This window comes from Sardina pilchardus, chromosome 18 (genome assembly GCF_963854185.1).
Source record: "Sardina pilchardus chromosome 18, fSarPil1.1, whole genome shotgun sequence".
NCBI classification, from domain to species: domain Eukaryota; kingdom Metazoa; phylum Chordata; class Actinopteri; order Clupeiformes; family Clupeidae; genus Sardina; species Sardina pilchardus.
In genome coordinates this window covers 11,870,294-11,897,991 of record NC_085011.1, presented here as the reverse complement: position 1 = coordinate 11,897,991, position 27,698 = coordinate 11,870,294, and the positions used below count along the sequence as shown (strand labels likewise).

The 27,698-nt window shown below is 41.7% G+C and overlaps 2 protein-coding genes across 2 annotated transcripts; both read right to left on the bottom strand.

The window, feature by feature from the left end:
* Nucleotides 1-729: 729 nt before the first annotated feature.
* On the bottom strand, nt 730-3,331 carry il22ra2 (interleukin 22 receptor, alpha 2). The gene is made up of 6 exons (XM_062519494.1): nt 3,246-3,331; nt 3,021-3,153; nt 2,428-2,606; nt 2,090-2,259; nt 1,678-1,843; nt 730-995 (listed from the first exon to the last, which is right to left on the bottom strand). The coding sequence occupies exons 1-5, from the start codon at nt 3,304-3,306 to the stop codon at nt 1,694-1,696; spliced, it is 693 nt and encodes a 230-aa protein (XP_062375478.1). The 5' UTR covers nt 3,307-3,331; the 3' UTR covers nt 730-995; nt 1,678-1,693.
* Nucleotides 3,332-7,532: 4,201 nt separating this feature from the next.
* Nucleotides 7,533-27,660, bottom strand: LOC134063529 (uncharacterized). The gene is made up of 7 exons (XM_062519073.1): nt 27,331-27,660; nt 15,789-15,903; nt 14,172-14,356; nt 12,156-12,277; nt 10,734-10,893; nt 9,701-9,825; nt 7,533-9,005 (listed from the first exon to the last, which is right to left on the bottom strand). Exons 1-7 carry the CDS (start codon nt 27,383-27,385, stop codon nt 8,589-8,591), a joined length of 1,179 nt encoding a protein of 392 aa, XP_062375057.1. The 5' UTR covers nt 27,386-27,660; the 3' UTR covers nt 7,533-8,588.
* Between the last annotated feature and the right edge of the window lie 38 nt (nt 27,661-27,698).

Here is a 27,698-nt window from a genome sequence, read left to right as displayed (position 1 = left end):
TTACCTGAATTCATGATGTATCTGATGTATGAATTTAATTCAAGACATATATGATTTTATCCTTTTTTTTATTTTTACTTTGCAGTTCTGTCCGTAAGATTTCATCTCCTCCCTCTCTTCCTCTTACTTATTAATCTCCTGGTTCTCATCCTCATTTCCCTCCTCTAATTCATACTCTAACTCTCTCCAAAATGGTCCTCCATTGTAATCCAGACCAAATGCTAACCCGTGGCTTATTTATAATGCTCAAACTCCGATCGCTGAGTGAACTAAAACTGTTTAACCATGTCAATGTGGGAAGGCAAATTGTGCATCATGAATCACTGTTAGTGTATACAGCACCTTGATTATCAATGCAGACTGCATGGTGCTTGATTGTATACACCTGTGGAAAGGGACCTGATGAAACCCATGAATACTTCTTCTTCTTCTTCTGTAGTATTTGGCGGCTGGACATGCCGGAGGATACCCAGCAACGCTTCGTCTGACATCACCGTGAAAAGGGCTAATATAGGCACCTGGGCACTGATAGTGCAGTATTGGAGAGGGGCTCAGTAGGGAGAGCACACTTTTCGTTGACCGTATCAATTTTGTACCATCGTTTATTTTCTCGTTTTACTGTCACACTGGCAATAGCACTGGCACTTTGGATAACATTTTTACCATACATTTTTGGATGTTTTTAATCTTTGCTAATAAACGAAAGAACGAACAAGATTGTTTGCGCGTCAGCGTCGCTCCCTCCCTGTGCTCCTCGGTGGCCTAGGTAGCCACCGCAACAGTAAGTATTAAAAAAACTAAAACATTTGACAAACATCATATAATGTATATGTACAAAGTACATTGAGGTCAGGAAGCTTTTCAAGTCAAGTCTAACGGATGAGGGTGCAAAGTTGTGCAGGTGTTGAGTCGGTAATCCAGTGGCATGTTCTCCCTGAGTGCAACAGATGAGGGGCACACAGGTGTTCAGTTGGCAATCCAGCACCATTTTCTCCCTAAATAACATGCAGAAAAGATTATGGTGAAACTAAAGGCCAACTGCAGAATATGCGCCTGGCTGAAGTACAGAGAGTCAAAGTCACAAACCAAAAAGAGAACCCTTTTTGGGATTCATCTAAATGCCCATAATTGCACCAAGACCGCATTGCTCATTAAGCTGCTACACTTAAAAAAGGTTGGCTAGCTAGACAGACGTAGCCTGGCACGCCCTCCCAGTGACGTAACACCTTCGGCTTTTTCTGTCTCTGGTCTGGTCAACTGCTAATCGGGAAGGATTTCTGAGTTCCCGAAATCTGCGGAACTGCCCCCTTTAGTCAAGAACCAATTAACTTTGAGCAGCTCCAACGGCTCTGGGTAGAGGCGTGTTCAAGGCAGAGGAAAGAGTGTTGTTATTGGTTTAAACTCGGCAAACCGCTTTCTGACATCGACCAGTAGCAAATCGAGGCACTTAAAGGAGGCGGGTCAACCAGCGCTTGGAGAAACCGTGTTAGCACAGGCTCTTGGTCAGACTAAAGTCTCGCAGAGCCTTTGAAAGTCGATGGTAATCAGGCTAAGACAGACGGTGGCACAATGTTCAGGTGCTCACAGCAAGGTGAAAAAGAACTTGAACTGAAGAGCAGACCTGGTGGTGACCTAACAGTTGCATCTGTGAGTATGCTGACTTAAAAGGGAACTCACCATGGGCCCTTGCTGCCTATGGCGTGGTGACACAGGTCGTAGGCCCCCTGTGACTGACTTGCCCCCTGCGGGGGACCAGCGTCTCAGCCTGGAGGCAGTAAGTCGTTTTGGGCTTCAGGTCTATGATCCTTAGCTCTTTGGTATAGCCATCCATTTCATGCTGCTCCTAGAGATTGAATAATACGCTGACAATTAGCTCATGCAAACCATTATGTATAGTTACATACATACATACATTACACATACATTGCTGCCTTTGAATGCAAAAAATATCAAAAAGATGTATACTGTACATACATGACAGTGAATATCCCTACCCTGTTCTACTGTTTTCTGTTTGCAGAATCTAAACTCGTTGCCATTCATGCCTCTTTAAAAAGAGAAGTTTTGAGGAGGAAGTCCTGGCCCCTACCTGCTCTCCATTGTCATGGGTGAGGTGTATCCTGAAGAGGAGCCTCTCGTATTTGGTTATTGGGACGAGTCCTCCATTCGCCCTCCTGTGAGCGGTGCGAGGGGCTCGGACACGGACCACAATGCTTTGCTCCGTCACATTCAGCTTCAATGTTGGTGGGCTAAACAATGCTGCAAAAAAACAAAGACAACGACATTGTGATGTTTCCGTTCAGTGAAATCGTCTTTAAAAACTAGATTTAAAAAAAACAAGTCATTTTTTTTTGGCTGAACTCAGATTTAACACCAGCAGCGTGTGACTCTGTTGCTGTGTCAGTGATGGGATGGATTAATACTTACATTCCCACTGAGGGTGGAATCTGGGACTCAGGGTCCATTCTGATAGGACACCGTTGCTGGACACTTGGACTCTGGCGTAGTACCACTCCCTTGGGTCTGATGTCTCTTTGCTGAGGTCACAATGGTGCTGGCTGATATTCTGACAATGTTGCGCATCTGTCCACTGCTTGTCACCATATCTGTCATCGGAAATGGTAATTTATTCCATTTCATCAAAGTCATTGTGCATGCATTATAGGTTACAGTAGTAATAGGACCAGGCAAAGTCAATAACTGTGAGTTCTCAATTTGTTCTTCTAGATTGATTTTTTCCAGACTCCAGGTATTGTGTAATCTATCTATCTATCTATCTATCTAACGATCATTTAGTTCATGCATATTCCACAGAATTGCTGTTACAACAGTATTGCTACCTAGCTCGAATTTCTGCAGCCAACAGCTAGAGTAGAGCCGACAATACTCGGTGACCTCGAGAAACAGAGATTTCCTTCCCATTTCCTTTAAGTCTCTCAAGAATCATTGATTAATATGTTCAGTACTGAAATACTCTCCTGTATCTTACGGCCACTGGGAAAATGAAGGAGCAGACTTACATTTTATACTGCACAGAGAAGAGAACTGTGTCTAAGGTGCTGGGTTGCATTTTCCAGTTTATGGTGTTTCTGTAGTCCAGAGATTGAAAGTTGAGCTCCAACGATGAGGCATCATCTTGCTGGTATAAGCCAACTATAAAAGCAAAAGAATGCGTTGGTGACTGATGAACAGACAGACAGAAGACAGACGGGTTGACATTAGTGGATAGACAATGTCATACTGACCTGCTGCACACCATACAAGAAGAGGGTTGCTCAGCACAAGTAGTGGAATGGACAGTGACATGTCTGCAGGTAGAGTAGGTAGCGTGTTAAAATGACCAACTTAGGTTCAACCTTTAAATAGGCCATGCAGGTGGACTTCCTACTTTTGTCCCATTGTCTATTCATGTCAGGTGGGTCTACGAACACATGATATTGAACACTCTGCTCCCACCACGCGCATCACGCCCTAAAGATCATAATAAAAAAGAAAATATAAAACGCGCAAGAGAAAATAATAAAAAAATGAAGAATAATTATAGAATAATCTTTTTTTCCCAACGTCCACTATTGACATCCACAGGACCTCTCTACAATGACCAAAAAAGGTTACCTAGTTCTACTGACGTCCAAATGGGGTCATGGTTAGACATCCAAATACACCTCTGAAGTTCGCCTACAAAAAGGAACCAAAACTGCCATCTTTGCCCACCTAAGGAGATCCGGATGTTAATTGAAGCTACCTATACCTATGGCAAGTTGCATTGTACTGTAAGTTAACTCTGGGGTCACTTATCGAAGATCACAGTATCCACTCCAAAACTCCAGGACAAAACTGTGTAGTACAAAACGTCTGCATGTCCAATTTCTCTCCCCTGGGGATTTTAACAGGTGCGATAATAATAATAATAAAAAAAACATGTTATTTTCCCATAGAAAAAAATCTCAAGATACCGGATCTCCTTATTTGGGCAAAGATGAAAGCAGGTAGGCAAACTTCAGAGGTCTATTAGCGGACCTATAGACCTCTGAATTGGTCCAGGACTAAGAAATGCAATAAAGACGTGATCTGCACGGCCATCAAACGTCTAATGTGTTGTGGGCTTTACTGCAAACTGCTTTTCACTATTCCTCGAGAATGCCTGTTTACATGCAAGGAGTCTAGGCCTACTTTTTGTACCAGAAAGCAATTCCACTATGGGCATCAGTGAACACTTTTGTTTTCGCTCCCATTTTTTTAAGAATTTAACCCAAGTAAAAAGATCTGGGCCTGCATTCACAAAGCATTTTATCTTACCACTAAGGAAAAAAAGACAACTCCTAAGATAAGAGCTCTGTTGCTATGGTTGACAACGTAATGCACAAGCTTGATTGAAGTGACCACCTTGAATGGCTCATTCTTCAAGATAAACTGCACATTTTAGAGTGCCTTTTGCTGTAAACAGCCCAAGGCATATCTGTGGCAAAAATCATACTTTATAATCAGCATCTTTTGATAACATAGTTTCCCAAACATACTCAGTGGGTGATATGTCTGGTGAGTAAGTAGGCCATGGAAGAACCGGGATAATTTCAGTACAGATTCTTACAATGGACCGCACATTGTCATGCTGCAACACGATGGCGATGGTGGTGGATGAATGTCAGTGGAATGGGCCTGATCTCATCAAGGCATGTCTGTGCGTTAAAATTGGCATCAATAAAACCCTTTGTGCCTGCCCAATGCCCATCCCTTAACCACACGGCCACCATGGGCTACTCTGAGGCCGACAAGCTCTCAGATGAGCTTCCCTGAGACGGTTCTTGACCATTTGTGCAGGAATTCTGCAGTTGGGTAAACGTTTTCATCAGTGTGGGTGGCTGATCTGATCTCAGATAATGTATCTAGTGCTGTCTCTGTGTTGGAGTGGTTACATGATTTGTTTGAGCAGCTGTTTTAGCAGAAGTGGAGACTTTATGAGGTGTAAGGTTTTGAACTGGCATTCAGTGTGAAAGCATCTGAAATAAGGCAAGGAAGATTCATAATTTTGGTAATGAGTAAGCTCAGGGCCGGTTCTAGCCTTCTGCATTTGGGTGGGCTAGAAATCTTGGGTGATCAACATAACAAAGCGGTCAAATTGGATAAAAATAGACATGAACACAAAAGAACAAACAAAACTGCCTGGCTGCAGCAACTGGTAGCAGTGGTTGTTTTCGGAGGGTTTTTTTGTACTGACTCGGTGACTTTGAAAAAACTATTTGAGTTCTATGTGAAAAATGACAAGAGCAAGGAGGGGTGTTTATCTAACATATACTGCACATGTACCAGCTAGTTATCATTACACTCAAAGCCAATTGACTACAATTGATTGTGTAATGTGTGAAAAAAAACATGACTTGTGTCAATGGGGTTAATCACAGACATATGTGGTGCCAATTGTGCTTTGAAAATATGACAACATGTAACAAAAAGATATGGAGACAATTCCTGCCCCGCCAACAGCAAACTCTATTCTCTCCAAGATTGCTTGCATGTGTTTGTGTGTGTGTGTGTGTGTGTGTGTGTGAGAGAGAGAGAGAGAGAGAGAGAGAGAGAGAGAGAGAGAGAGAGAGAGAGAGAGAGAGAGAGAGAGAGAGAGAGGAGATCCTAGCAGGAATGATCACCAAGCCTCACAGGTAAAGCTGAAGTGAAACGCCAAAAGACAACAAAAACTGCGGAACTAGCATAAAGGTCATCTTTTGACTTGCGTTCGCATGGTAATGATGCCCTTGCTTCCTCCACCAGCGCTGGGTGTAATGGAAACAGCGCAATGACATGAGACAGCAAATACATCAGTACATACATGTATCTGGAGAGGGGAGTCCCTGGGAGTCAGCTGACAACAAGATCCGGTCAACTGTCCGGGAATCTGTGGAGTTCTTGTTATCTTACATAATGGGTGGCGTGTCACTTGTAATTTTAGGAATCCTAATTTTTTTTACTAAGAGTAATTTCATGAAGCATTTTAACCCTAAAAGTAGCATTTTAGTCTGGGACAGCTTACTGTAAAAGAAGTCGAGAGAACTCCTAACTCACAGTCAGTCTGTGAATTTTGAATTGAGCCAACAGGAAGTTTAGGTCCCTCCCTGGGGGTCCTTCTCACGGGTTGATAGCAAATATATCAGTGCCCATCCATGACAAAATACATTGAATATCAGATCCAAATGTTTTGGTGTACTCGTTACACTTGCCCTGACTGAGAGAACAAGCTCAAATCCTCTACTCCAAACATACAGTTCATACCATGTGACTTAATTAGCTTCTCTGCAAGGCCCTGCCAGTGGAATGATGCTGTGACTATCCATATAAGGGGTACAGTATATGATGTTGGTGAGTCTAAAGTCTTGTCCCCATTTTTTTATTGACCGTAAACAGAACAGTGAACAGTGAGATCTACTGTATAGCTGCTGACAAAAGTATTATCACTCCAGAAATGTTGCTTTTTAAGCAAAATACACACATTTTTTTAGTATTTTTTTAAAAAATGTTTTTGTTGAGAGAAGAAAGAAACCAGTTTGATAGTATTCCCTTCCTGCATCATTTTGGCGATATTTTGTGTTGAAATCAATTGATTCAGTTGTGCTGAGCTATACGGAAATGATCCTCGGTTTGTTTGTTTTCTAAAAAAAACTTCAAAACACTTAAAAACAATACTTTTGTCAGTACGTGGATCCACATCTTTCTGAGGGAAACACTTACTACAAGCCTAGATCATATGCATGATGGAGTGAGCCTCTATTTTCATATTTGAGATACAGTAGCCTATTGCTTTGCAACGAGGGGTTTAACACACTACACAAAAATAAGCTGTGATGCATTTGAGTTGTCTCAAGAATGTTGGGTCAACACTGTTGGGTCAGTGTTGAAAAACCCGAGGCTGCTTTTTTGAATATTTGAGAATCTCTGATCTCATTTTGACAGCCCCATGTAGTAATGCATTTTCACAGCTGTCTGAATCAGTCCTTTCTGGGCACTTTGTAGGATAATCTCATGACCTACCAAATGAAATATCACATTTAACTACTCTAAATGTTACCAGTCCTTCCTGGTAATAGTTCAGATTACTTTCCACTCAACACCAGCCACTTGAATCGTTCGACTGTAAAACCAGTCAGAAAGTCATGCTATCGTTAATTTTATGGAACACTAAAAAAACTGTAAAAATGATTGCATCAGGGTTTGAGAATGGTGGAAGGAAGTGTGTGTATGTGTGTGTGTGTGTGTGTGTGTGTGTGCGTGTGTGTGTGTGTGTGTGTGATTGTGTGTAGGTGTGTGCAATTGCTGACATTTGCAGTGGTATCAGATGAATTCTTTGGAGATGTATTAACTTCCCTTTGTCAATAGGTTGTATTTCATTGACGGAGACGAGAGGCCTCACAGGAACAAATGCTTATGCAATTACTGTAGGTGCCATAAACGGCATGAGGAAGCAGGCACAGTCCCCATTCCCATCCAGTACAGGTTTCCGGTAAACCATGAGGTGTGAACTGCATTTGTGAGGAACTTCCATATATGGCTATAAAGTCTCTTTTATTTACAAATCGTCATGTACAAAATAAAGCCAAAATATAAAAAAGCACAATGAAATAATCTATATAAAAAAAGCCGGGCAAGAACAAAGCCAGCTGTAGTTCAGCAGCAATGCTTATAAAAAAAGTAACAAAATGTCCATCACTACAGTAATTTCATGTGTATTAGCCACATTGTGTATAAACCACAGGGCAGTGTATGAATCCCATAGCTGAACAAATTTCGCTGCGAAATTACAGTATATTCAAAACACTTGCAGACATTCAGACAAACTATTCAATCAATCAGCAACATAACTCTCTCTCTCTTATCTCTCTCTCTCTCTCTCTCTCTCTCTCTCACACACACACACACACACACGCGCACACACACACACACACACACACACACACACACACACACACACACACACAGTCACATACAGTATCTGTACACATCTCTCATATAAACAACATGAATCTGCACTGGCCGTGCAGGAAAATGTAAATGTGTCTGTAAGACAGAGTGGTTATTAACTGCACAGAAAACACACATATCATACGAGGGTATACTGTATGTACTGTATGCATTTTCACATTCCCTTTGGGATCCCACAGTCTTTTGTAATAATGGTAAGCTGCAGGAAAGCCAAGCTCCAGCAGGTGATGTTGGCAGGTTATGATGTGCAGCCAGAAGTCTCAAGTAAGAGGAGTAGAGATGGAGACTGACGCCACGTACATGTATGTGCAGTAGCCCGTGAGCCTGGGAATGAAGGACACCCCACTGGGAGGTCGGAAGGTGATGATGTGTGGGGGTAGGGGGCTGGGTACCCTGGGTCCTTGACACTCTCCTCGATCCTCGAGGGGCGTTCCCACTGATCTATAACTAACACTGGATAGACTGTCCCATTGTTTTCGCCCCCATCATTCTTTATGTAGATCAGTGAGGATCGAGGCCCGAGGAGCGAGGGGGGGACGTATAAAAGCCCAAATGAGAGGCACCCTACTGTATATGAGGGTTTATCAGAGGGAGGAGGTCACCAAGGCTCGGCTCTGGAGCTAGCGAGGTCCATAACCACTGACCAGGTCTTCCGGGGCGATCTCGAACTCGATCTCGAAGACGGAGCTATGAGAGCTCTCTGAGGTATCGGAAATTCTCGCTCTCTGCATGTAGCCGTCATCGTCGCTGCCATCATCGCGCTCATGCTGCGGTCGTGGCTCAGGCTCAAGGTCGTCCTTGAGGCGAGCCTCGTAACTGTCCCCGGGCTGATCGTCGCTGGACCGGGCAGGAGAAGGGAGGCGGAAGTGGGTCTCCTCGGGGCAGCCGTCAAGTGGGATGACAGTTGAGGTCTCTACGGGGGAGTCCTCGGGCAACTGAAGCAGAGGAGTGCTCCCTGCCTGGGCGCAACTAGAAACGGTAACCTCCGGCTGCAGAATGCATGGGGCACCTGGTGTTCGCCTGGGTCTTAAAGACACCTGTACAATGTATGAAAAAGGAGAGAAAGGAAAGATAACGATAATGTCAGCATGGCAGGCAACAGAAGGAGGTAACCACTGCTTCTGAGATGAGAAGCAAATACTGTTTCTAAAACGGATAGTTCCGGTCCTTGATTATGATTCGCGTTTGATGCCCATGTAAATTTCACAATAAACACATACTTTGACCGCATTTCGTTCTATAGTAATGCACTACCACAACTAGCACAAAAGTTAGAGTGGCTGCGTCTCGTTGTTGCATGGCAACCATTCATATGGAGGGAATATATTTATTGGCGAAAGTGATTATCTTGGAATACATCGTTACATTTTTGCTGACTTTTAATGTATAGATTGCAATCATCTGGTTAAGACACCCATACTCTATATGGAAACAATTGTCAAAAACGAGTAATTCCATTTTCCATTCCATGCACTCAGATATATTTTCAAACCATTAGTATACAGTACATGTGTGTGTATACATGCCTATGTGTGTACTCTAGCTGACATAACCAGGTTGTTCAAAACCAGGATATGGGCTTATCTAGGTTTCTGAAATCGAGATACTGTATGTTTACGAAGGCCAAACATGGGATACCTCTGAAAACCTTTACTACAGGCAGAGTACTCAAGTCCATGTAAACACACTGGCAAAATCAACATTTCTTCAGAAGAGTGAGTTTCTGACTTACCGGCACATAGTGGCTGGAGCGTTCAATCACGGTCTTAATCATTTTCTGTGCACCGAGGAGCATACCCACAAGTGTGACAAGGACTATCACACAGATCACCACAGACAGAAAGATGGGCCAAGGACCTGTGTATCAGACAAACAGTGTTTAATATGTCGGCAGGAGCACCACAATAATGTTTCTGATTTGAACTACAGGACCATGCTTAATGGAAGACTGTACAGAAAAGATCAGTGTACGATTATCCATACCATTTATATACTTTACATCTTAAGATCTTAAAGGGACACTTCACTGATTAGCATTAAGCTTTGTATCTTTAGAAAACCAGTCATGTTTTTGAATGGTCATGCATCATTCCCTCGATCAGTTTGCCTTGAGATGGGAGAAATACAGATTTCAATGAAACCCATGAATAGGACTTCCTGCTTTCAATGATGTAAAATGATGACTTTTACATCATTGAAAGCCGGAAGTCCAACATTGAAATCCGTATTTCTCCCATCTCAAGGCAAACTGAGGGAATGATGCATGACCATTCAAAAACATGACTGGTTTTCTAAAGATACAAAGCTTAATCCTAATCGGTGAAGTGTCCCTTTAAGCCAAGAGCATCCTTTGTAAAAAGGTTGCGCACAGGTACGGTCTAAGTTAGTAAGAAGTTTTGCTAATACCAACAGCACATTCGGCACTGATGTATTTTTGCAATATATTAGGGGTGTGGGGCTACAGAACTTTTCTCTTTTTATCGTGGTTATGAGAACCAAACTGTCTCGATCCATATAATATCAAAATGAATTGGAGAATGTTTGTTAAAATATCATTACCTATAAAATATATATCATAAAACATAAAATACCACATGATATTGTTTTAATCCAAACAAACAACTTATCAGACAATATTTCTAAATGTTTGAATAGAAAAATGTTGCTTTAGAACAATTGTAAAACATTTTGCCTACCTATTCGAACATTCAGAGAGGGTAAAAAAAAACCCAAAAAACCTATGCATTTATAATCAAATAATTTACCATTCTCAGGAACCTGGATGCATACTTCCTTGGACGTTTTATAGCGAATGCCGCCACTGGCTCCCTCTACCTCCAGAGTGGTGCATTGCTCTATAGAGTCAACACTCAGCTGGATTTGGCCATGACACACTTCATCCACCAGGGAGCACTCTAGCTCGTGCTGTGGAGCACAACATTTAACATGAGGACATGAGTAAGGGCAGAGACTTTCTAACAGAGGTGGAAAACTCCAGCAAAGATCGTATAGTTACTAAGATGAATCATAAAGGGGTTTTTCAATGGAATGAAATGGCACCACGTCCGCCTCCTAAAGGAGCGTGATCAGTGACGACTGACGAGATAATCGGTTTAGAACGGTGTAGAATCAGCAGAAGCAGGTGCCGTTGATAACAGGTTTATTTCTCCCATAGAAATACCTCCGTTTGCCTCCAACATGGGAGTGGCAGTTGCGTCACAATGAAACCAGAATTTACCCTCATATGAATCGTCTCGCTTTATAAACCGTCTCTGACTCCAGCTTCAGAAAGTAGAAGTCCAATCATGCATTGGTTCTACCTGTGCACTTAATACAGGTGATCTCACCGATTAGCTGGTCTACCTGGCTGAAGAGTTGTGCTAAATCAGAATCAGCTGGTTTACTGTAAGTGAGTGGTTGGCACAGATATGTACAGTATGTGGTAGGACTTTTACTTTCTGAAGCTGGACTTTTCCACCTCTGCTTTCTGACAAGGAGACACAGCACTCAAAGAATCTCCCATAGAAATGTATGGTGTGTTAGTCTGAATGCAAAGATGGCGGTCGTCTACACATATTCCGCCCCTTCTGCCGGCAAAACTTGACATGCCACTTGACTTGACACTGTTCCAATCATACGGTATGTTGTGAATACATCGTGCCATTCACGTGCTGTGATCTCATAGCTAGAGCGAGGTTGGTGAAGTCGTAAGCACGTGCAGCTCTGCCCAAAATCAATGCCTGATAAATGCCCAATGATATACTGTAGCCACTGGGTGGGGATCCTTATTACCTAAAAGGACTTTGGAAAGGGCGCATCGCCGGCATGAAGACACACGTTTCATCACACTATAGCAATTATGAGTTATAAAGCAGGCACGATTATTAGCCATATTGCAGCATTTACAATATTGATTAAAGTGTGCATTCCCTATGAATAAATAATGAAGATAATGAAGATGAGAGCTATAAAGCACAAAATATCAACAAGACTTAGAATCTCACTACGGAGAGACAATTTTGCATTGATATAATATGTGTCAAATGAAATATATTGAAAAAAATATCTATAATAAAACGTGCTCATCGATACTTAGCCAATCAGCCCCGAGAGGCCATAGGTTCCAGTGATTTTATAACTGCTCAGGGGCGTTGTTAGTCATCATGCAAAGTGGAGATTCCCTTTACCTTATCATGAGTGGTGTTGACAGTGTAGTAGATGGCATTCTGCTTGTATTGTGGATGGGCAAAACTGAATTTAATCCCATCGGTTTCAATCATCAAGTTCAGACTGGGTAAGGCCATAAAACCTGCAGCAAGGGAGAAGCAGTCCTTGTCAATCAGTTTAAAGCCACATGATTGTCCATTGCATCATTGCACTGAGGTATCAGCAAAGGCCCTGAGATGCAAACACAATACTTCCAAATCCACTCTAGAACAGTCTGCAGAATGAACTACATAACACGAGGACTGACTCCATAGACAGTCAAAGTCAACTGGTCCCATCACCCAAGACCAAACAAGACTACAAGCAAAACTTTACCATTGCAATCTGCATTACAGCTGGCAACAACACACACTTCAAGTACCACTAAAGCTCTTGCTACTTTTATTGTATTCCTAGTTTTGAACGGCCTCTTTTTACCTCTCAAATACATACAAGTTCACCTCTCTATCTCTACACCTAATTCTAAGCACTGATGTACAATCCTCCCCATTTGCATTTGAGTCCTTGAATCAGTAATGCACACATGCCAGATACATTGAATCAGAAAATGGTGCTCGCAGTATTCTGACAAATACAACATTATACTATTAATAGCTTTGAATAACAGCCTCTGTTAAGCAAACATAAACATATACCAGACAATTAAGTAGTTTAGTTAAGTACTTCATTGACCCCGTACGTAACCATTTTTTTCAGTGAGAACACCAATGTAGTGTCAGTCCTCAGTACCCTAGTGTTACAGAGGCCCTTGAGTTACAGTAGAATTAGAGATACAAACAAAGGCAATACAGATACAAAGAAAGAAAGAAAGAAAAAAAAAAGATGACTATAAAAACATCACTGTCCGGACTCGCTGAACGGAGACACAGAAGGGGTCATGACCTAATATTATCTTGCAGGAATTCATTTAAAGAAATAATCACTTGGGGTATAAATGGCCTGATGGCAGCAGCTCAAAAGCATTTAAGATGAGATATCTTCTGTATAATATGATTTTCTCTGCTTTGTCAAGGGATCTAGATCTGTGGATGTCCTCCAGGCTGCTCAGATTGAAGCCAATCAATTTGCTGGCAGTGGTAATGTTGTGGTTGAGACCACACTAGCCGTTCAATTAAAGACCAATTAGCACTCTGGAGGAAACGTGATCCAAGAAGACACGCTAAGACCCAAGAGAGCTGCTGTTGACCACACAAGCTTAATTCACAATACTTCAACAGTGACACAGCCTGACTAAGCCAATGTACAACCGATCAGTACAGTGAAGCAGATGTGCAGATGACCCATTCTAATGAGAAGGTGCGCACGATCTGATGCTAGAGCTGCTGTGCTCTATCTTTCAGTCCAGGAGCCTCCAATTTCCTACACTGAACACATGCAATTAGAAATTGGAGTTTGTCCCCTCAACAGGCGACTGACATGTCATGTCATGCCAACCAGAGCCCTTATAAGACAGGCAATTGACTGTATTGGTGGAAGGTCCTTCCATGATTTCTATAACCAATAATATATGACATCAGACAGTTAACCTTGTCATTGTTTAGCTGACTATTACTGTATAGTGCCCATGGTGTCGGGGCCGTTTTCCCAGCTGTTGCAGCTGGATCAAGCTGGCTAGGATTTAGGGATACTAGACGCTTTTCCAGGCATCCAGTGGAATCAGCTTAGGCTTGGGGTGTGTGCTTAGAAGGTGTTGTAACGGGCAAGTTTCAGCAAACAACTGAGCGTGTGAGTTAAGGTTCCTGGACAATGGCCTCTGCTGCACAGTGGTATGCAGCCCTTGTTCTGGAAATGTACTACAGTAACTATTGGAGTGGCTCAGGGAAACAGGGAGTGCCTGTTCTTGAGTCCATTTCCCATCGCCCTCTCCTACTCTCTTCTTGTCCACTCACTAGAAATCAGAAATAAGAAGCCCCCAAAAGAGATGATAGTCACTCATTTAAGTCTGTTGTGGATTATCTGAATTGATAAGTACTTACAGTGAATAGCAGCATAATCATAATCACTGGCATAGCTGAAGTCTTTATAGACTTCAGCCGAACTGTTGAGTCCTTCCCAGGCAGTCAAGGAAAAAAAGTATGCGTCATCCCCTCTAGGCACTGTGTCATTTGACATGTTGATATGGTGTTCTGATGTGGTGCTGTTAAAAATGGTTTCACCATCCCTGTTGATAAAACAGCATCATGTGGTATCACAAAATCATTTAAGATTCCCATTTAGTGTGAAACACAGATAATTTAATTAAGACTTTGTGTGAGAATTTGGAAAAAGGCAAACACCTTAAAGAGATTTTTTCTAACTATTTGAAAAGCTGTTTGTTGTGCCTGTTGTAGCCACTTACATTTGGATAGCTAAATGTATGTTTTCAAATTCTAACTCTTTGGAGATTAGATTAGATTAGATTAAACTGTTTTGTCATTGAGCAGAGTACAAGCACAGAGACAATGAAATGTGATATCCACAGTATAGACAGGAGGTGCAGTATAAATAGTAAAGACATGAAGTGCAGTGTAGGCGCTACCATACAGTTAAGAAAGTGGTATGGTATAATATAAATAAGAACATAAATACTGTATGTGTGTAGTATAGTAACGTTATTAGAGTAGTAAAAATAAGTGTATGTGCAGTATGAACAGTATAAATAGAAGTGGAATATGAAATTGTATGTGTAATTACAGAATGTACATTTTCTAAATATAAATAGAATACTATGGATGGGATAGGGTAGTGCAATTGTTCAGGGCGGTTGAGGGGCAGCCTTGATTGTCCACCTCCTTGCTGTTCCTGCCAAGGTTGCCACCCTTACAAAAGTTTGCGCCAGATTTGCAGCAAATGCCAAGGTTGGCTGCTAGAGGCAAACCTCCAGTAAAGTCAAAGATCGTATAGTTACTAAGATGAATCATAAAGGGTTTTTTTCAATGGAATGAAATGGCACCACTTCCGCCTCCTAAAGGGGTGTGATCAGTGACGAGATAATCTGTTTAGAACGGTGTAGAATCAGCAGAAGCAGGTGCCGTTGATAACAGGTTTATTTCTCCCACAGAAATACCTCCGTTTGCCTCCTAAATGGGAGTGGCAGTTGCGTCACAATGAAACCAGAATTTACCGGAATTTACCCTCATATGAATCGTCTCGCTTTATAAACCGTCTCTGGTAAAGTTCTAGAAAATATGAGTTTTGAACTTTGAACTTTGCCACTTGTGGCAAATGTGTTTGCCAGTGATTTGCCATCACACTTAGCCAATAATGGCAAACTTCCAGGCAACTTCTGGAGATTAACCTAATTTGCATATGACATTGCTGCATATTTGCTGCAACCTTGCCAAAAGTTAACTGCAACAGTTTAACAGAAACCTAATTTGTATGTGAAAATATGACCTTGCAACAAATCTGCGGCAACTGTTTGCCAGAAACCTGAAGTTTCTGTATGGGGAATTGGGGACGTACGAGTCACCAACCACAAAATAATCTTAAAGTTCATTATAAACATGACATTTTCAAAGAGATTTTAGATCTTTTTTCTTTGAACCTTGAACAGTGGCATTACAAATGGGGGGCGGTAGCTCGACCTGTATCAAGATATGCAATTTACTTACATGTATCCGGTGACCTTCACTGAGAACAAAACATCTGTAGAAGACCCAGAGTGGTTCCAGTAGGCAATGTTTATGCCATTATGACAGAGGATGGTCAAGTTTTCAGGAGGTGCAACTGCATAGGAGAGCAAAAGAGAAAACAAGAATAGAAAACAAACAAAAGACATTAACACATAATAACGTTATCTTCAATACAGTCATTCCAATTAAAGCATTGAATCTGGCTATAACTGTTGGGGAGGGTTCAGAAACAGTAGACCACACAGCTACATAGTGAATAGCCCGGATATTATGGTTGGTTGCAGTATCTGTATCCTCCTCATATAACTTTGTACAGCAAATGTCGTAGGACATTGACACTAGTACTTTATGTGTACAGTACGCATCATGGCTGTCGGACGTATCCTGTGTCCGTTTAGTGTATCGATTGCGCACATCCTGGAGAAATAACGCAACATGTCCACAAGAGGCAATGTTTACACACATTCTAGGGGCAGACTAGTATTAGCACAGTAGGTGCCAGTGCATGAGCGAGCATGAACCGGCTTTATTTACGACTCAAGACTTTCTTCAAAACACAGCTCGTTGTGTACTTGAACGTACATGAACCCTTGGGTCAAAGGCAACTATCCTCTGATTCACAAGGCTGTTGAGGATCACCTCTCATGGTTGGCTCAGCATATTATATCTGATGACCTCTCTTCCTTCCTACATCTGACATCAGCGTTGATAAAACATTTCCTCTCTCCCTGTGCATTCCTTTCTACAGTGCATTTGACCTTATAAACATGCAGCCACTCGTTCTTTTCTGTCTCTCTTTGGCTAGCTGAACTAATCATGCAATAACTTTTATCATCTCACAATGAACGAACTATGTAAAAGAGGAAAAAGGCTGACACCGACAGGCGACAGCTGCAATCTGTCATTCTTTTTTTTTAAAGATTATTTTTTTGGGCTTTTTATGCCTTTAATGGACAGGACAGTAGAGAGAATGACAGGAAGTGAGTGGGAGAGAGAGTCGGGGTGGGATCCGGAAAGGACCACGGGGCGGGAATCGAACCCGGGTCGCCGGCGCAATCTGTCATTCTAATCCAATACACTCTTTGCTAAATTCAGGTAATTGCTCCTCAGCCACTTACTGTAGCTGTGTTTTTTGTGTACACACTCAAAAACATTCCAATTAGCTCTGTTCTATGCTCTGAAAAAGGAAAAACATAAACAATAATGGCTAAACAATGAGCACAGAAAAAGGGTGTGCAATATGATTGGTTGTTGAGCTCAAATCAGGACTGCTAATGTAGGCCCAAATGTATTCAAGGCTGACGGGACTGAGTCAGCCTCGAATACATTTGCAACAGTTCAATGCAATGCAAGCATCAAAGACTAGAAGGATTTTGATCAGGTAAAAACATGCAACTCCAAACATCCAACATGTGCTCCTTGCAGGCAATGCAGGGTCATTCCGTGCCAAATCAGACAGAATCCAGAGTCGCTGCACTGATTTTGCTGTAAGTTTGTCTACCGGATATTTAGTAAGACCTTTAACATACCCGTAATTTCCTGACTACATTATTTCATTACAACCTCATTACATTATTTTTATATAAGGCCCTAGATATGGAACAAAGTGCAAAACCGGTGATATTATATGTGAGTTACTTTCACGTAGATTTTGAAGTGCCTACTAGCCACCCCACATACCATTTTGATCCAATGAAAATGATTGAAACACAACCTTAACCTCTTAATCCTTCAAATCTTCAACCCCATTATATGTGAGAGCTAATATTGGTACAACATTAATAAAATATAAGCCTAGTACAATAACAAGTTACTGTTACATACCCGGCCTTAATGTCACTCTTTTTGCACTTTTCCCAAATCTAGGGCCTTGTAGAAAATCAATGCGAATGCCGTACAAACTTGTGATGGTTCAGTGTGTTTTTCCTTCCACTCTACAAAGTTTGGGATGCCTATGAATAATACTTTTCATTATATTACTGCCCAAACTTTGCTTCCAAGGTCATGAGATTTCCAGGCTGTAAAACTGATGTCATTTCAAGGGCTGAAAATAAGAAGACATAGGATTTGAACAGAAAGGTTTTACAGGCCTTGGTTTTGGGAGCCATTCTTGATATAGACAAGGTTTGAACAATACAGTATCTGAGATGGAGCAGCAACAACCTAAGCTGATTTGACACGGAATGACCCTACATGCTTTCCTGAGATGTGGACCAGGCCGTAGACTGGCATTGTTCATTGTCTTTATTTTGGAGAGTATACAATAGAGATGAAGGCTTTCTGCCCCTTGCATGTGATGCCTATTTCACTTCCTTCTCGAGGGCAAGGTCCGGTGTAGCAGACAGGAAGAACCACATCAAACTGAATTGGTTCCGTGCTTTGCATGCCACTTAGGGCGCATTCACACTAGGTCCCCTGGACCGGACCCGGGTTTGTTTAGTCCGATGGTTCGGCTGTTTTTGATAATGTGAACGAACGCAACTGTACCAAACTCGGGTGGAGACCGGACCCGGGTCCGCCTGAAAGAGGTGGTCTGGGGTCCGGTTCGCTAGAACGCTGGAGCAGGTTCGCTAAGCAAATGTTCTAAAGAATCTAAAGAATCTTTACCTTTGTCTTCTTCACTGCACCGCCTTCTGCTGTGTTGCCGAGTGATATTTGCAAACAGAACCCCCATATTCTGGAGGTTTGTGTCTAGATGCATGGTCATGTATATATGTCTATGTGCATGGTGCTTATGACGCAAACGGACCAGGGTGCACAGACAAACATGTAATGTGAACGCAGACCAACTACGGTAAGAGTAAAAGCCCGGCGCCCACCGGACACGCTGTTCAGCGGTGTTCGGCGGTCTGGGCTTGACGCGCAGGACTTTAGAATAGTCTTCTATCTCTGTGCGGCTGCTGCACGGCAGACGTTTCCAGTGGGCTTTGCCAGACACACTTGGCTTTGCTCCATTGAAAACAATGGAGTTCTAATTGTTTTATTGTCGCGGCACGCCGCATACGGTACGTGTCCGGTGGGCGACGGCCTTAACTAACCGCAGTCGCGTCCGGCCCATCATTCCTGTATACTAAGTCACTGCAGGTGTGTCAACAACAAGGTTAACTGTTATAATTAGGACATGGCTCCTGCACACTGCTCAGTCTCAGTTCTTAGGTGGCTATTTTTCACTTCACTCTCTCTCTCTCTGAAGTAAAAAAACAAAACCCCATCACTGCAGATGGAGCACAAATGACACCTCTTACTGAGTCAGAACGAAACTAACATATATCAGAGTCCGGTTCCTCAACCAACTAGAGATACCCGTATGACATGTGTGAACGACGCCACATGCATACCATCAGTGCACCCGCCAAAAACATTTTCATCTGAAAGTGAGTGTCTCTGACTGAGGTTATATAAATGCAGCACAAACGTCTATAAACAACTAATTCCAGGAAGACTGTCGTGTCTGGGCCACAGCTTTAGGAGGAGAGGATGTTGATCCAACCATAGTGAAGACAGCCTTGTGGTTAAAGTCTCTCCAGGTCAACCTGCACAGGCCTGTAAAGATTGATTCCTATTCCTACGAGTCCCGGCTTGCTTGTTAGCCCCAAAGCTTTTACTTGGAATGCACTGCCTGAGCAAATAAGGGTAGCTGATTCTACTGTGACATCTTTTAAATCTCTTCTTAAGACTCACTTGTACCGCAAAGCCTTTTTATTTTTTATTTTTGTTGTCTTGTTTTGATTTTGTTTAGCCTTGTATGCTGTCTAGTTGCTATCCTTTTTGTTTTTGTTGTTTTTTCTAAAGATACATTTTCATTACTCTTGCCGATGTTGATATGGTTGTACTGTTTTTAGACATTTTGTTCTGTTTGTTCTTTTAGATGTGTAGAGCACTTTGTAACTTTATTTAGAAAAGCGCTCTATAAATAACGATCATTATTATTATGGGACCATAAGCATCATCATCACACACTCCTGTGTGGAGTGTGGTTGAAGTTGGCTTATATGCTGACCTATGCAACCAAAACAAGAACAGGAGATTGAAACTTCCAAATCTGACTTGGCTGTTGCATACTTCTGCAAACACTTAAATCATGAAGGAAGTTCACAGGGAAGTGGAACATAGCATGTTGCAACAGCAGGCTACAGAGAATTGTGAAATCTATCCGATCTGTGATATTTCTCAAGAGGGACGTCTTTCAGACTTACAGTAACTGGAAATCATTAGCATGGGGTGAGTCTGTCGATCAGCAGTGTTTTATGGTGAACTTGTAAACTCGGCATAAGAAGTATTTCTCAGTATTTCATGCTGTTCACAAACTTTTACTTCTACTAAGCAAATTCCTAAATTAGTGTCCTCGACAGCATTATGTATGTATGCTGTGTGTGTGTGAAGTGTGAACTAGGTTGAAAGTGAGCAAAACTAACTGTTGTAAAGCCAGCAACACTACAAAAAGAGACAGCTTTTCTGAGAGCTGAAGTCACTGACTTGAGCCTTGGCGTAGACACTTGCACATAATCACACACAAGAACATATGTCAAAGTGTGAAACATGACCATCTTAGCATTATCAAATGGGTCATCAGTTATCCCTACTTACGTAATCAACTACTCATTTAATGATTTCTACACTATGCTGCATCACAGAATGTCTTCTTATTGGTTCCAGACTTTATAGAGACATTTTGCAATTAGATCATTTTAGTTTTGCACAACATTTGCTTGGTTGATGACCTTCAAGTTCCACAAACCCACATCTGTTCGACTGCTTTTAACAAGCCAATATTTACACAAGTGGAAAATATTTATGGAAGTGAAATTTTATTTTACGTAGGATGGATACTCATAACTTTTTTCACAAGAACTGTTTGTGGGTAACAACAGGGCATAACCAGGCTTAGTGCATCCTATTAGTTTGCCTGTGATATAAGAGGGTTCACATTAATGGGTACTGGGTGTAATTCAGAGAGATTGTTCGACACGTTTACAGATTTGATTATATTCATGATCTGATTCAAATCTGATTATATAGGAATTTTTGGTTAAAGACTTTGCAAAATTACCAGCAGACTTTCAGTCTACTCTTGCCGTAAATCTGACTACAGGAACGGTCAGATACATTTATTCAGCTCTCTCTTTTAACATGTAGCATACGCTGTGAGAGGGTTGAGACTGTAGCCAAAATAAGCTTTTACTTCTTGGACACACAATGGTCTACTACGACTTCTTATTACCAATGGGAAAACTACACCATGTATGATTCATGGGTGTGGCATCTGAAAACCTGTCTAGACAATACACTTCAGCACATCCATAGAAAGTAACTATGTGGCTTGTTTGTACATGGTTGGGTGTCAATCAGGTTGGGTGTCAATCAGGCTCGTTTTATGCTTACATATTTCACTGCAGAGCTTCTCCTACAGCTTTAGCGTGCATATTTTACAAAACTCCTCAATCTGTCAGTCTGCCTTTTCATGAGCAGGATCGAGACTTAACATGAGACTTCCTAGACCATGGGTGCGTGTACAAAGTTAGCTACTGTATGTGGTTGTCCCATCTCAGACTAAGTAGGCTATTTAATTTACTACAATAATAATAATAATAATAGTAATAATAATGTAGTACTTTCTGTTTAAAATTTCTGGCATAAACTGAGACAGCTCAGACAATGGCCGGGTTTCCCAGACTCGTTAAGAAGCTCTTAAGTGCTAAGAACTTCTTAGGAGCGCTATCAGAACGTTCTAACAACACTCCTAAGAAGTTCTTAGCACTTAAGAGCTTCTTAACGAATCTGGGAAACCCGACCATTATCAGCCTTCAACTGCAATGATTCACTTTGTTCACACATATGGACAACTGTATTTGTACAGGCTATTAGCCTATGAGTGTGACTCCCATTAGGGCAGTTTCCACCAACGAATTTAGCCGGTAAATTTACCCATTTGGGCGTGTCTCCCTTTGCAGAACTAAGAGCTTCTTTCAAGGCTTTTTTCAGGGCCAAAATAGTACTTTTTTCTGGTGAAAACCAAAAAGTGCTTCATGTGGGCTTCAACCATGTTTCAAATGAAACCCCATCACCTCGTTTGATTAACTTCCAATGTTTTTAATTGTTGTTACACAATTAGCCGTGATCACCATCCCTGATCACTTAAAGACACTGCAAAGGGGATCCCACTAGGGTCCTATTTTTGGAATGGAGACACGATGGCTGAGTCCTCTGGAAACAGGAACTCATGATGGCCTTGGATAACTACGGAGCACAGTATGGTGAAAGAGACAATATGAATAGCACATCCATATTGTTGTGACACAACCAGATCAAGATATGAGGCCACTAACTGAAACATACTCTGGACCCTGAGTTTCTGTTGTTTAATAAAAAATATTACAAGTGTCTAAGGGCAACTCAATATTACTCTCTGTGTTGCATTAGGGTGGCTACACCTGTTGATTTTCATTGAAGCGCCCAATTTCAACTGGTTACAACATTCACAGTGCCTACATGGGACATGACTGCAGGATCATCTGTCATAGAGTTTCAGCATGAAGCTTATTTTTGGTAAAAAGTGGTAAGAAGTAAGTAGTTTAAATTCAATGAAGAATGATATGCTGGCAGTAGCCATGCAGCAGCACTAATGCCGGCAACGTGAGCACACTCATGCAACAGAGCCACAGCTGTTGAGCTACACACACGCAAAGGTAGACAATATGAAACGGGTCCTGCACAGTAACATGGGCATGCCATTTAAGCTTAAATGACTTTCGCTGACTTACCATACAAGGTATCAGGGTTATCGTGGCTAGGCCTATACCATGTGACTATGACTTGTGTCTGCAGTATATAAACACTGAGTTTGTAGCACCTAAAGAGGGTTGACAATGATGTGATATGATCAGTTAAAGGGGAATCACATTTTTTCCACATAGATCTCTGTTTCTTGAGGTCACCGAATACTACCAGAACAAAATAAATATGTTGGTGCTTGCCTGGCTGATTTAGCTTGAGTTGCTGCAGCTAACAGCTAAAGCAACCAGGCAGCTATGCCACACTCTGGGGGCATGTTGTGGCATCATATCATGCCACCATAGTGTGGCACTGTAGCTCATGCCACCATGGTATGGCTGCTCTAGTTATTGGCTGTTGTGTTGGCTGTTTTCGTTTTTTTCCCTTAAAGCAACACTAAAGCACTTTTCCTCTGTCGCATACAAGCTATTTGTTTATCAAGCAAATAACGATGTCCACAAACAATGTAGAGTATGTTGCATGATTTTGTGACCGTATGATCTATTGTGACATCGAAGCAAGTCAAATGTGTGGTTTCTTATGTCTCATTTCATCAAACTACAGGTACGCTACCCGACGCTACAGGTACGCTACCCGCGGTTATGGCTGATAGAGGGCCGCGAAGTGAACGCAGAAGTGCTGTTCACCCTGTTACGAGTTGATGAACTGCTGAAATTATTTTGGAAACATTATTTTTAGGTACGAAAAACGCTTTATTGTTGCTTTAAGGGCCAAGGGCCTAAATCTGGTTTACAATGGCCGCAACGTAAAGCAAATAAAAAGGCTGAAGATGTCTGCATGCGTCAGATGTACGTTGAAAACAATAGCAAAACAATATGCATGGGAATAATGCAACACTGATATGTGGAATGTTTGCTTCCGGTCTTGTATGATCGCTCTGTAAATGAGGTCTACCGGTATGTTAAATGAAATTCCTTCCTCTCGACTCTCCTCTATTCTAAGCAAATGTGACTGCAAAAAAACATTTACTGACATACTGTAACCTAGGACATGAGCATCACCATTGGTAATCCATCTATCATATTTTGTGTTGTTGTTTTTTTACATAAATGCCAACACCCAAAGCCTACTGTAAATATGTGCTTACGTTACAAAATGATGTAACGTTGATGTAACGTTACAAGGTCCTTGCGTTACAAAACAATAGCCCCGTTTATACTATGGGCTGAACCCGGTGCTGGAACTTAAGCTCAGCCCAGGTAGGAGTTTATACTAGACGGGGCTGGGCTGAAACGGGGCTTAACCTGGAACTATTGCCCTGACAACAAGCCCACCTCAACGGTCAGGGCCACGATCCAAGCCCCAGTGCTTACACGTCACATCGAACTGGTTACTACGGCTACCGTTCTATTTACTAACTGCCCGTGCCTGCTGCCTGTAGAATGTTGTTCACGTTTCTATGGATCCAAGGTTGACAGTTGGCTACATGGCCCACCCCAGAGCCACCCAGTATAAACGCACCGAGAACTCTAGCCCTGGTGCTTGTGCCCTGGGCTTAAGTTCCTGGGCTTAAGTTCCTGGGCCAATGGCCCATAGTATAAACGGGGCTAATGTGTGTTCCACTCATTAGTTGTGATGAAACCAAAGTTTGCACTGTGACTGTCTTCCCTATCATGAAGTTAATCAGGCTAAACAAATAGCCTTACCTAAAAACAACTGTTAGGACTGTGTCATTTTTCTGTAAAAAATGTCACAGGCAGCTATGCTTAAATTCTACTTACTTATTATAATATCATATATATATAAATATATATATATATATATAATTATAACAGATTTTCTACAGCAATAGTGTTGAACGGGCACCTGTAGTAGATTAAGTAGACGGATATGGAAGGTTTGCAATGTGATTTTATGATTCCTAAAACAATAAATGTGTATTTTATTTTGATACATGGCATGGTATTTTGAAGTTCATTTTTACACTAAATTAGGGTATTTGATATTTGTATTCATTTTAAATACATTTTGATCTATTTCCCCCCCCTATCCCTTCACAGTTACACGTTTATTTTATATAATATGTTAAAAAAGAGATGACAAATGATGACAAGCCAGCTGGAACCTGCCAGCCTCTGGTGCATACTAAAGATGTGTCCCCAATTAATTGATCTGCTGCATGGATGGAAGTAAGTTTACTGGCTGCTATTTATAGGCTACATTTTGGCATCACCTTTGTCCCTTGGTGCCCCAAACATAGATAGACAATACTGTGTACTGTCAACACTGTTTACTGGCTTTACTGGCTACATTAGCCCACATGCACAACCCCTCCCTCCATCCCCTTGACTGGACTGTGGTCTAAGTTCACACTTGACCAATGGCTGATACCTTCATCCAATCAAACTTATCCTTGCACTGCTGCTATAACTCTTATATTACTCTGTTTATTTTCTCTTATTTTGACCATATATCTCTAACTTCATACTTGACCAATGACTGATGCCTGTACCCTTATCTAACTTATCTTGCACTGCTGCTACAATTCTTATATTACAATGTTACTTTGATCTTATTTGTCATTTATACACTAGAACAGTTACTACAGTATATGCTTACATTTTGTGTCCATATATTGCTGGTCACCAGACTTTAACCTTGCACTGTTGGACTTATTTGCACTGCCATCTTGACAAACACCTCATACTGGATCACATACCATCATTCATGTGCATCTTTATTTTCATCTTTAGTATATTTTACTGTTCTTAAGTCATGTTGATTGTTGATTTGCTTTTATCATCCTGTTTACATGGTGTCTTAAGCAGGTGGGACCTTGCATTTTCCCTTTGGAATCAATAAAGTATATCTATCTATCTATCTATCTATCTGTATATGTACTGCATGATGAGTGTAGTGGGAGCGGTGGCTACATAGTTCAAACATGTCCTGTTTCCTTTCACCAGATTTGCCCCGATGCACTCATACTCCCACTTATGACCATACTAAGCGGGCGGAATCCAAATCGCCGGCAGGTCAGGCAGAGTTTACCCAGCCTAACTCCCGCTCGCTCAGTGGTCCGTTTCCCAAGATCACAGAGCTAACTACGACAGCAACTACTTTGGTAGGGTCACTAAATGTTCAGATTATGTTCCAATCCCTGCTGCTGTCCCTTTCTACATTAATATAAGATCTGCAACACCTGCACACACATGCTCTTGCAGTCAGGTCTTTGATGTTCTTGCCCAGCCGTTTTCTAGAGGGGCTGTAGAGGCTCCTTTTCTCTCTCTCCTTCCCTCTCTCTCTCTCTCTCTCTCTATCCTTCCCTCTCTCCATATCTCTCTCTCCTTCTCCCTCTTCTCTCCATCCCTCTCTCTCTCTCTATCCCTCCCCCACAACGTGGAGTTGTGGCCAGTCAACAAAGGCATGCCTTTATTGTCCGTGAAGGTGGGCTACACAGGATTTATTCCACAGTATACTGTTTATAAACACAAGACAACCAAAAAGAAAACCGAATAGCAGCAGAAGAAACCAATTTCTTGTGAAACTAGAAATTATAGTGAGATCATTTTCACCAAACCCCGGGACAATTCGTGTCCCGGTTAGAAAAGATTTGGTAGGCCTAACACTTTACTTGACGGGTTCATTCATAACACATTCATAACAGCTGTGATGAACTGCACATGAAGCATTCATGACTGATTCATGAAACATGACTCAACATTCATACCAACACTTTCATGAATGTGGAAGACAAAACGACGAAAACTTGTCAAAATAAAAGTCCAACAATCTAGTAATCCATATACAGGGTATTATGAATCCTCTCCAGCGTTTGTAAACATCTCATGAATATTTGATGAAGTCTACTTCAAATTTCACTTTACTATAGGAGTTGTGAAGTATTCATCATACTGAGAAGTGAACTACTGACCATCTGTGGACCTCTGAATGGTTGGACATTCCTGTTTTTTTTTTTATATCTATACAGTCATTGGTGTAGACAATTATGCATTCTTCTGAGGTTACTATCATAAAATAAACAAACAGACAAACAAAAAACTAAATTCTTCTGGACTTCCCCGTTGACTAAGATGTGACATGATCAGGTTGGCTAAAACAAAAAAGACAACAATGCTGCTTTGCGATAGTTGGACTTTCATTTTGACAAGTTTGTGATGTTTTGTCTTCCACATTCATGAAAGGGTTGGTATGAATGTTGAGTCATGTTTCATGAAACAGCCATGAATGCTTCATGTGCAGTTCATGACAGCTGTTATGAATGTGTTATGAACGAACCTGTCAAGTAAAGTGTTACCAAAGATTTTAACTACTATCCGACATGGTCACTCAGTCTCGGAAGTAGGCTTGGCTACGTGTGGCAACGCTGAGAGTTTATGTCCGAACTTCTAACATTTCATAGCCTAATATGTCTAAATTGAAATAAAACAACAAAGAAACAAATAACGTGTATGGTATATAAGGCGTGTAACGTCTCAGCGCCTGAAAACAACATTAAGCCTACCTTTTGTGAAATCACTATGGCATGTAGGCCTACCACTGATCTATAAAGAATACTTTATAGATCAGTGGGCATGTACTCATCAACGTTAAAATCTAGATCTATTTGACGTTAAGTTGTTCCAAAGTAGCCTAGCCTGTTTTCCCACGATGTTGCCGGGGGAAACAGGCTAGGCTACTTTGGAACAACTATTTAAATTTAGGCCAACTTATTTTTTATTTAACCGTGCTAAGTTAGATAAACTACGGTGTGAATATAGACACTTACCCAGCATGACATTTCTGACACTGACCAAGATGAGAAATATACGAAGACCTTTCATTGCGTCCCCGGCAAGTGCTGATCATTGCTGGGAAGTGGCAGGACAGGAGCGGATCCTTGCCTTCCAGATGTCAGGCAGGACGGCCGATTGTTTGTCCGAGTCCGATGTGTGCCCCACTAGCCACGGCGTGGGCCTACCTAGAATACAGATAGCATCACGCAGCTAAGCTGTTCTTGAATAGTTGGTCTATAGAAGAGGCAGAGGAAGGAATCAGAAGGCGACAATCAGCCAACAACCCTACAGCATGAAGGCAAAGCCAAGGATCATAAGGGCTGTAGCAGAGGATGCCGTCGAATAAGGGCTCTGACAGCCT